We start from the raw sequence: 10,000 nt of genomic DNA on the forward strand, positions 1-10,000 counted from the left end.
AACGTATGTAATCTCAGGTGACGTTGTTCACGCAGTTGCGGACGTTTAATACGCCATATTAGGGAGCTTAAGCAACGACAACGGCGACAGCAACGAGAACGTCACAAATTTGCATATTTAGTAGGCAAAAACAATAGCTTTTCACGCCCTGCACGTGTGTTTTTCACTTTTGTCCATTTCATTGCCGTCGTCAGCAAAACTACAACGTGAAATAGCCAAATTTTAGGTTTTATGGAAAACGTCATTACTTGAGGATAAATTTTCATTTTCTGCCCTAAATTGAGCGCCGTTCCTACCAGCGTCATTTTTGAGGAACTACCACACCTCCGTCATATTAAAAAAGTTGAAATATTAACGAAGCGATTACAATAACGCGAATTTATATTTTGAGATGACGTTCTCGTTGCCGTCGCCGTTGTCGTTGCTTAAGCTCCCTATTCTCTTCTCACCTTCTCGCTCCCGTTGTTATCTTGTGACCTTTGTTAACCATATTCGCAGTGCTAGTGAAAGTTAACGGATCATTAACTTTCACCAAAACCAAAAGTGGCAAGCTGGTCACAAAGCACGACGTTTTGTTTTAACTCGGCCATCAAAAGTTATTTTCTTAACGTAAGAGATCGCTGACGAAAAGTTACTAAATAGTAAAAGACGCAATGTAAAACAAAAGGCATAGAGCGGTTTTCAATTGAGTGTCAAAAGTAATTAGCGAATTGCTTTGGTTTTGCATTACTTCACTCAGTGATTGTTTCAAAGCTCTCGCGCCACTTTTTCAACCTATCAGAAGTGAAACCAAAACCAATCGCGGCTGGCGCGTGCATATTTTCTCGCGCTTTGTGTCGGCTACTTGTAATTACTCCGAGTTTTGATTGGTTTACTGGATTGTCTCCGTCCTTTTTGATTGGCCAAAGTAATTACTTTTGTTTTGGTTTTACGACACTTGATTGAAACTCGCTCTAATCGTGAGTTAATGCCAAAGATTTTCTTCTTTTCTTTACAGTAATTCCTTTTGAGCTTCCACTTCTAACTACCTTTCTTCTGTTTTCTCAGTCCACTACAGATTGGCCTAATGACTGGTTCGGAGGACCTAAAAGAAGATTTTGACAAACCGTATCGTGATTTGCATCCAATGTTGAGAATATTTTCTTTTCTTCTCCTGAGGTTAATTTAAAGTTGATATTTGCATGATTTTTGAGGGAAATTGTTAGTCGGATTTTGTATTGATATGACTATGATATCCAGCCACAGTGTTTAGGGTTCTGTTAAACAAAAATTGGAGAAAATGGTTAATGGTTAATGGTTAATGGATATTGGAAAATCACCGGTGAAGATCAATGTCTTAATTTGCAAAAGCGGGAGCTCATAGGTCATGTTTTCGGAACCCTATTTTAATTTCTCGAATTGCTAAGAGGGTTTGTTATACGGCTTTCACTCAGGTACGAGTGCTCTCCAATTCTCTCTCACCGGATCTCTTTCTTAATGGCTGCTGGTTAAAATCGTCTTTTGTTTCAATGAATGATAACAAGCGTTCCTAATCTCGCTAGGAGGTACGAAGATTTAAGCCAAAATGAGGGCAAAAGTTCCGAGTAACTATGACTTCATTCTGGTAGTCGTACGAGATCAAAATTTTCATAACAATACGAAAAGTTTTACTGGGATAGAATGGACACCTACCGTAATAAAAGCTATACCGGTATCATTTACTCCCTGATGCGAATAGGTGGTTTCAAGCGCTTATAAGGAAATTTCCAACATTTTTGTTTTCATATATTTCGAACGTATTCTGTGTAATATAATGTCATTTATACTATTCACCCAAGTTAAATGTAAGCCGCCATTGAACAAGGTTCGACAAATTCGTTAACCGAATTAAAAACTTTCTCAAGTCTTTTCTGATATTCACTCTTCATAGGCGCGCCATCTTGCCGGACGACTCGTATTTCAGGCTGTGGCAAGGCGTATCGCTTGTGGTCGCTGGTATCCTTCCTCTCACAATATCATTCCAGGCGACTTTTTTGCATACCAGCACCCCATTGTGGATTTTCAATTATTCTTTTGAGATTGTTTGCTTAGTGGATATGTGAGTACAGTTCAATCACTGCTCCTGATGCATTTTTAGTGTATAGGTATTGATCCACATCGTTTGAACAGGAACTAAGTCGTTGAGTAATATTCTACCATTGATTGGGGCTGCCATAGTCTCAGAGCCTAAGCATTGAAAGGCATTGAAGACCTTAAACATGTCCTGGCCTTGATTGTCTGTATCAAGTATAAGCTGAGTTAGAAACCCATGACTCTTCTGATTGGCTCGCTAGCTGAATAGCGGATTTCAGCTGATGCACAACGGAGCTTTAGCAAAAGGGAGTTTAAGAAACCACGACGGCTACGGCGACGAAAACGTCACTTCAAACTATGAGTTTGAGCTATCCTAAGTGTTTCGCGATGCTTCCACCTTGTTTATGTTGTACCGCAATACGGGCGAAGTATGCTATAACCAGATTGGTACGTACGGATTTCAAGGAAAGAGAGTGATGGAAAGATTCACTGTTGTTTGTCCACGTTGTCGTCCAACCCAAAAATTGGTCATTTTGCATTGTTGTTTTGACGAGTACGGGAGAGAAATGTACAAGAATACGTGCCGCACGTGAATCACCCTAACCCTAACCCTTTTAACCAATAATATTACTGCTTTTTGGCGTTGTCGTTGCCGTAGCCGTCGTCGTTTCTTAAGCTAGGGAGCCTTAGCAACGACAACGGAAACGGCAATGAGAACGTCATCTAAAAACATGAATTCGCGTTATTGCAATCACCTCGCGACTATTCCAAGCTTTTTAATATGACTAAGGTGTAGCAGTTCCTCAGGAAGGAAACCGTTATGAGTGGCGCTTAATTTAGGGAAGAAAATGAAATTTATCTCCCAAGTGCTGACGTTCCCCAAAACCTTCAAATTTGGCTATTTCACGTTTTTGTTTTGCAGACGACGGCAAAGAAATGGACAAAAATGGACAAAAATGAAAAAGGCACTTGCAAAGCGTGCAAAGCTATTGTTTTTGGCCAATAAATATGCAGATTTGTGACGTTCTTGCTTCCGTCGCCGTTGTCTTTGCTAAAGCTCCCTATCGAAACAACTTCCGGTTGTTTTGTGTCAACAGTCTGAGTTCTGTATGAGATTGGTTGTATCAAAAGCACTCTCTAGGAATAATTATTAACTAGCCAACAGAAATGCTGTTTGTTGATGAGGTCCCAACTTTATTTCAGGTACATCAGATTTCACCTGGCATTTTACAACGAAAACAACGTTTTGGTGACTCATCCTCTTTTTACTGCTCGCCACTATCTCAGGTAACCAACTGCGTGTTGCTTTGTCTCTTCAAACTTGCTCCAATGTAACAAAATATATTTTTTCATAGTAAAACTACAATTTTCTTAACGTGTAAATTTCATGTCACGAAACTTTGCAATCAGTGCAATAAGGAAACTACTGGAACGTTCGCGTAAAGATGGCTGTTCCACCGTGCCGCGTTTTTCGCCTCGTAATTAAAGAATAAAAGTAATAGGGCTATATGCTATCCCCATAGTACTCAGCTTACTAACCATTTCATGATCCAAATATTTCGATTTCCTAAAGTGGTTTTTAGAAGATATGTCTCCGCTGAGATCAGAGCGACAGTCTTTCAACTGCGAAGGAACACTGATATGAGCCTTAGAGCCATAGCAAAGGCATGCGGAAATTCACCCACTTCAGCTTCTAGGATTTTAAAAGGGGGAATCCGGAGAATTTCGTATTGCCCAAAAAGAACGGGACGCCCGCAAAAACTAACTATTAAAAAACAACGTCTCCTGATTCGAACCTCAGGAAATTAAGGGATGAATATGGGAGTGGGCGAAGGTTGTAATCTCTTTTCAACGGGTTACTATTGTGACCCGTCGAAATTGATAACGACAAGTACTCCGATCCGATAAACTCATCGGGTTACAATGGTAACCCGTTGTTTATTGCGTAACAGTATACTGCTAAAATCATTATAATGTACACTGAAGTGCTAACTTATTAGGTATGTAACTTCTTTATTGTAAAAGGAAAATAAATATTTACTCGTTGCTTTTATTATATTGCGTTTGTAAATTAATAGTAATTTTGGTATAATATTGCGATGCGCTTGTTACCGCACAATAGAACTCTACAATAAAGGAAATAGGAGACGGCTACACGCAGGGTAATAAAACATGGCAAGTTAATGGTACAATCAATGTAATAATTGTTCATTCTAATGTGACGTGACGTGTTTCTACGAAACACGATGGGTTGCTACGTTGCGCTATGCGTTAAATTCAACCAACCTTTATTTAAGAAAACGTGTTGTTTACAATTCGGTTCCTTACTAGTGGTATTCAGTGCTTCCAAAGGCCACACAACAATTGTCATAAAATGGTAGCGCAAATTTGTTAGAAAATCTATAGAATACCCACGGTAATCTCTTAGACGTGCCGTTTAGGTTATACGATGCTTTATTCAATATTACAATCACAGTCTTAAGTCGTTGGAACACCCACCCGCTTTCCCCCGTGAAATGTTGGATAGCTTAATGCACCCAAACTAACTGTTTAGTGCGTTTTAGTTTCTAAACAACATTGGAAGGTGGGAGAGGGAGGGATGCTCGATTAATCCCGTCGGTGTACCAACATTGTGTCACTGATTTTAGTTGCTTCAACGACCGAAAAGACAACTGAAGGATCAGAGTCCTAGGCAACATTCGATCCCGCGACCTCAGCACATCGGGCGGATGCTCTAGTAGAGCTAGTAGAACTCATGGGTATGCAGGTTATCTATTTAGAACCTTGGGACTGTTATTAGGGAATTTAAGAAACGGCGACGGTTTCGACTGCGACATCGCCACAAAACAGTAATATCATTGGTTAAAAGAGCATAATCAATCGTGCTGCTCGTGCAGCACGGATTTTAGCAAGTATCTTAGCGGTCCTCTGCATATCGGCGACGTGAACTCACCAAATTTTAGGTTTTGACAACGTAAGCATGCAACAGAGCATCCTTGATTTTCTATTTTAACTCTGAAACCACTCGTACCAATTTATATTATGAGGTGACGTTGTCGTCAACTGTAGCCGTCGTAGATCTTAAATTCCCTATTCTTTTCTAACGGGCGTATTACACCTGTACCATTTACAGTTGTCTTTTTGTTTGTACATAGGACAAATTTCTCGTTGGATCTTCTCTGTTCTTTTCCAACCGAGTTCATTGTACTCGCTATTTGGCCTGATGATCTTGGTGAGTTTCAGTTTGTTTTTCTTGCAATTATATTCTTTGCAGTTATTGACATAACTTCAGTGTCAGTAGAGGGAAATTGATCGCGCTTACATGCAACGGCAAACAGCAAGAGTCAAGCTGCTATTTGTCATATAAGCATGAAAATTCACATATTATCACTTGTCTCTTTTGATAAATTGCTCTATGCCTGTATCCAAAAGACAAGGAATGAGCTAAAACCAAATCCTTTTTTTATCTTTGGTAAAACCCAATTTCAGTCTGGAGATTGTCGTTTACACTGAATGCGATGCTAAATCTCAACATTAACTGAAAGACTCTTCAGGACGGAATGGTTGTTTGTTGTTGGTTCTTTCTCAGCTCCGAGAGGTTTTCCTTCGGGTTCTCCAGTTAATTTTCTCCTCTCCTCCACAACCAACATTTCTAAATTCCAAGGACCTCCCTGAAAACCACTTTGCATGAGTGGAGCTTCCTTGGTAAATATCATGATTCATTATTTCTTTCAGATTTATGTATTCAAATGAATAGGGAAAGAAGCTTCCTCTTGCCTTTGCGTTGCTTTATTTAATTTGCACCTGAGAAATGAAAACAAAGTTGGGTTATCTTCCTTTTTCAGTAGGTGTGTTGTACACTCTGGCCATGTTTCGATTGAACAGATGCCTTTACATGTACAAAGTGGTAAGCGTATCAATCGCAAGTTCTGACTCGTCTCGAGTCGTCGTCTCTTCTTTATCTCAGGACATGTGACAGACGACTAGGATCCCTCCAGGGTCAAAAAATGTTTATGACTGTCGTTGATTTTGTTTGGTTTTGAGCTATCCCATGTTTCAGCTGGATTATCAATGCGCTGAGTTTGACCCTTGTAAGAAATAAAAACAAAAACAAAAACAGGACGTTTGGAAATTTGGTAGGTTAATTAAGGTGATTCCCTGGTTTTGCATTGCACAATCCTACTTGCGTCATTAGCTTCAATAGTTTTCCCATGACAGGGTTAACAAACATGAGATACAAGCATATTTTGCACCTCTGTTTGTGCTTTGTTCCTTCTAAATTTGAGGTGGCTAAAGAAAAAGACTATTTTCCCGATGCGATTCATGATCTAAGGAAATGATGTAACCAAGACACCCCAAGTATGAGAGATGAAAGCTCGAGGCTAGGGTCTTCTTCAAATGTTTCTTGTCGTCCATCTTTCAAGGTCTCGTTCACACTTCAAAAAAAGGTCGAATGACAGTCTCCGGAAAGTAAATTCAAAATCTATGTTTGTTCCCTCTTTTAGCATCAATTATTTCAGTACGTGGATGAAAGGATTGGAAAGTACATAAACTTAATAGGGTAAGTTCACGCCACGGGTCGGGGTGGAGGTGGGGATTATTTGGGCAATTTTCCTTGGCGGCAAATCGCGTGGCAGCGTTGCATTTGGCAACCCGCATTTTTCTGGCAGGAAATAACATTAGTGACGAGCAACGGAAGAAGGAGCAGGAAAGAAAGGAAAAAAAACGGAGAAATTCTATTCGTTTTTCGACTGTATTACCGTATGGCAACCCAGTAATAATAAAAACAGTGAATTATGGAAAGCCAATGAAATTATTATATTTTATTTGATATTATCAAAGACACAAAAATGGTGTTGTCGTATGCTAGCGTTGAACCCAGGCAATATCCGAGAAGAAGCCATTGAAGGCTAAAAGTGTTCGTCCAGACGCAGGCATTATCGATCACCTTTTTTTTCGGGAGATTGGTGTAGGAGAGATGTGATAAGTATAACCAAGCCAAAAAAACAACAACAACAACAACAAAACGTACAAAAGGCAACGTGTTTAACATAAATATCTTTTAAACCTTTACTAGTACTTCAGCAGGAAAAAAGTAAACTGATTGCCCATAATTTCATCATAGCGGGGCTCTAGGCCGCGAAGCGGCCTTGGGCAGAGCTCCATTCTTAAGAGAATATGTTCAACCTCTTTTCGTTTGGTTGTCGAGTGATTGACCGCACGTACGTCCGTCTGTACGGACTCTTGCAATTGGGGAGGGGGATGTTACGGTTTGGCCACCTTGAGGGTGGATTATTTTACACGACGAGCGCGATCAGCATATCCTTTCATCTTGGCTTTACGCTGCCGATCCAATTTTTCTGCTTTTCGGTGCTGTTCCGTAGAGAGGCTGTTTGAAGTGTCAACAGCAGGGATTCCATTGCGAAGGGGTCTGTTGTATAACAGCTCTGCTGGGGGGAACAACGGTTGTTGAGTGAGGAGTACAGCGGTAGTTGAGGAGGAATGGATAGAGAGCGCTTCGTCAATCACGCCCTTCCACCCTTACGGTGTAAATTGCTTTGGTCAAAGGCTTCATGAATGATTCCACCAATCCGTTTGCTTGTGGCCAAAGGGGAGTTACTTTGTGGTGGATAATACCTTTTAGCTTCATAAATTCTTTGAAGTCCTGGCTCTGAAACGGGGTTCCATTGTCTGAAGTTATCTTCTCCGGGAGACCAAGGTGTGTGTGGCAAATATTCTTTCCAAGGATAGAGTTACAGCCTGTGCCGTGGTACTTCCTATGATTTCGACCGCAGGAAATCTGTAATACTCTTCTTTAACCACGAACAACATATCTCCCAATGGGAAACGGACCCCAGAAATCCATGTGAAGTGAGGGCCATGCATGAGTGGGCAGTTCAGACATTTGGACGGGGGTCGGAGACATAGACGGACCAGTAGCTTTGCAAGCGGGACAATTGCCCACGAGTTTCTCCGCGTCTTTATCAATTTCAGGCCACCACACTTTGAAACGAAGCAGCTGTTCTGTTTTTACGATGTCCTAGTGAGCGATTTCCAATGGCCATGAACGCAGTGCTTATGGAATTATGATGCGAGTGCCATGTAACAGCAGATTGGTCTCAGTAACGGTTAGCTCTGAGCTTGAGTGGTAAAAGCGTTGAATGTCAGGGTGCCATTGACCAGTTTTTAAAGCTGTCAGTGATTTGCATTGCCTGTAATTGCAGGTTAGTTTTAGCTGCCTGTTGAATTTCTTGAAAGGTCATTGACTTTGGTACAGCATGGGCAGTAATAAAGTCAACGTATTCATCCGCGACACTTTGGTTTGGCGTGCAGGTGGGTAACGGCATCTTGGGTTGGCATCTTGGGTTGCCTTCGCCCTTGCGGTATCTCACTGTGAAATAGTACTGTCGGAGTCGGAGAGCCCAACGCTCAATGCGGGCAGGCGGTTGTACACCGGGGTAAACTTCACTTCCCGGGCTTTGTGATCAGTGAACAGGTCAAAGTTGGTGCTACTAAAATACATGTGAAATGTTCACACCCCCCCCCTCCCCCCCCCCAAAAAAAAAGACTGCCAGTGCTTCCTTTTCCGGCTGACAATACCTCTGCTCGACGTCTGAAAGAGAGCAACTGGAGTAGCCGACATGCCGCGTTGTACCATCCTTCTCAACGTTTGACAGAATGCGGGTCGTAATAGGCTAGAAGAAAGTTAGCCATAATGGCATCTTTAACTTTCTGGAAAGCCTATTGCTGTGTTTGTGACCAATCATACTTCACACCTTTCTTGGTAAGGTCACGTAACGTCGCTGTGAGAGTAGCGAAACTCTGAATAAAACGAACACAGTAGTTAAAAAAACCAAGGAAACTTCTGAGTTGTGTTGAGGAACTGTTGTTTTCTGAATAGCGGCTACATTCTTTCTGTCCACTCGTAAGCCTTGACTGGCCAGGATATATACTTAGAATCAAAGTGACTCCTGCTTTTATAGGCACTTAGTAGGGGTTAACAGTGAGTCCTTTAGAAATAAGACGAGCAAAAAGGCATTAAGGCGGTCGTGGTGTTCTTTTTCAGTGAAGCCCCATATAATTATGTCGTCGGTAATATTGCGAGTTCCCAGTCAAGTTCTTGAAGGGTGTTTTGAATGACAGTATCAAATACTTCGCTTGCAGCCCAAATCCCAAACGGTTGTCGTTTGTAGCGAAATAGACCACTATGAGTGATGAATGTGGTGATTGATTGCGACTCTTTGTCTAAGAGAATCTGATGATAGCAAGCTTTGAGGTCAACTTTGGTGAACTTTCTTGCGCCCGATATATCTTGCAGCAACTCATCAACGGTTGGAATCGAATGACGTTCCCGCTTAATTGCTTTATTGGCCTGGCGATATTCATCACATACGCGCACCTTGGGGTTCTTGTGTTTTGGAGCAACGACTTATCCACTTACCCGCTTGGACAGCTTCAGTGATATCTTTTGTCACGTAATCGTTCGCACTGTAATCTGGAGCATCCACTGTGTTAACAGAACTCCGTGACTTGTAGCGAGCACTTTTAGAACTTGTAGCTTCCCGTAGTGTCCGAGACTATGGAAGATTCCGCGATGAAGATTCCGTCAGACCTGAACGAAATGTCCCAGTTTTCCACAATGACCACGTTTGAGAAGAGGGTGCCAATGGTGTATAGATGAAGTCAGTGAACAGGTTAAAAATGCCACTTAGTAAGCAGAAAAAAGTCGTTTAGTCAGTTAATTTAAATGAGGAGAAACTTTGCTTTTTCTTAATTCACGTGACCTTTTGCCCTTAATTACTCAATAGTAGCAAAGTAGTTTAAATTGAACTTTGTACTCCCCTTTTTTAAAAAAATAACTAAAGATTTTATTCGTTGTCATCCAATTATGGGTCACGTGACCTGAATTTTAACGTTGTAAGCATTTCAACCAATTGAGGGTTCTTAA

The 10,000-nt window shown here is 41.2% G+C and overlaps 1 protein-coding gene across 1 annotated transcript in view; it reads left to right on the forward strand.

Moving 5' to 3' along the window:
* Positions 1-10,000, forward strand: part of LOC138001467 (uncharacterized) — a 181,506-nt gene that overhangs the window by 104,391 nt on the left and 67,115 nt on the right. Inside the window, exons 22-27 of the mRNA XM_068848086.1 lie at positions 1,048-1,158; positions 1,910-2,077; positions 3,256-3,339; positions 5,208-5,284; positions 5,898-5,959; positions 6,558-6,613. Of these exons, the coding sequence (XP_068704187.1) occupies positions 1,048-1,158; positions 1,910-2,077; positions 3,256-3,339; positions 5,208-5,284; positions 5,898-5,959; positions 6,558-6,613 (558 nt within the window). The remainder of the gene's footprint in view (positions 1-1,047; positions 1,159-1,909; positions 2,078-3,255; positions 3,340-5,207; positions 5,285-5,897; positions 5,960-6,557; positions 6,614-10,000) is intronic.

The sequence above is a fragment of the Montipora foliosa genome, chromosome 1 (assembly GCF_036669935.1).
Source record: "Montipora foliosa isolate CH-2021 chromosome 1, ASM3666993v2, whole genome shotgun sequence".
Taxonomy (NCBI): domain Eukaryota; kingdom Metazoa; phylum Cnidaria; class Anthozoa; order Scleractinia; family Acroporidae; genus Montipora; species Montipora foliosa.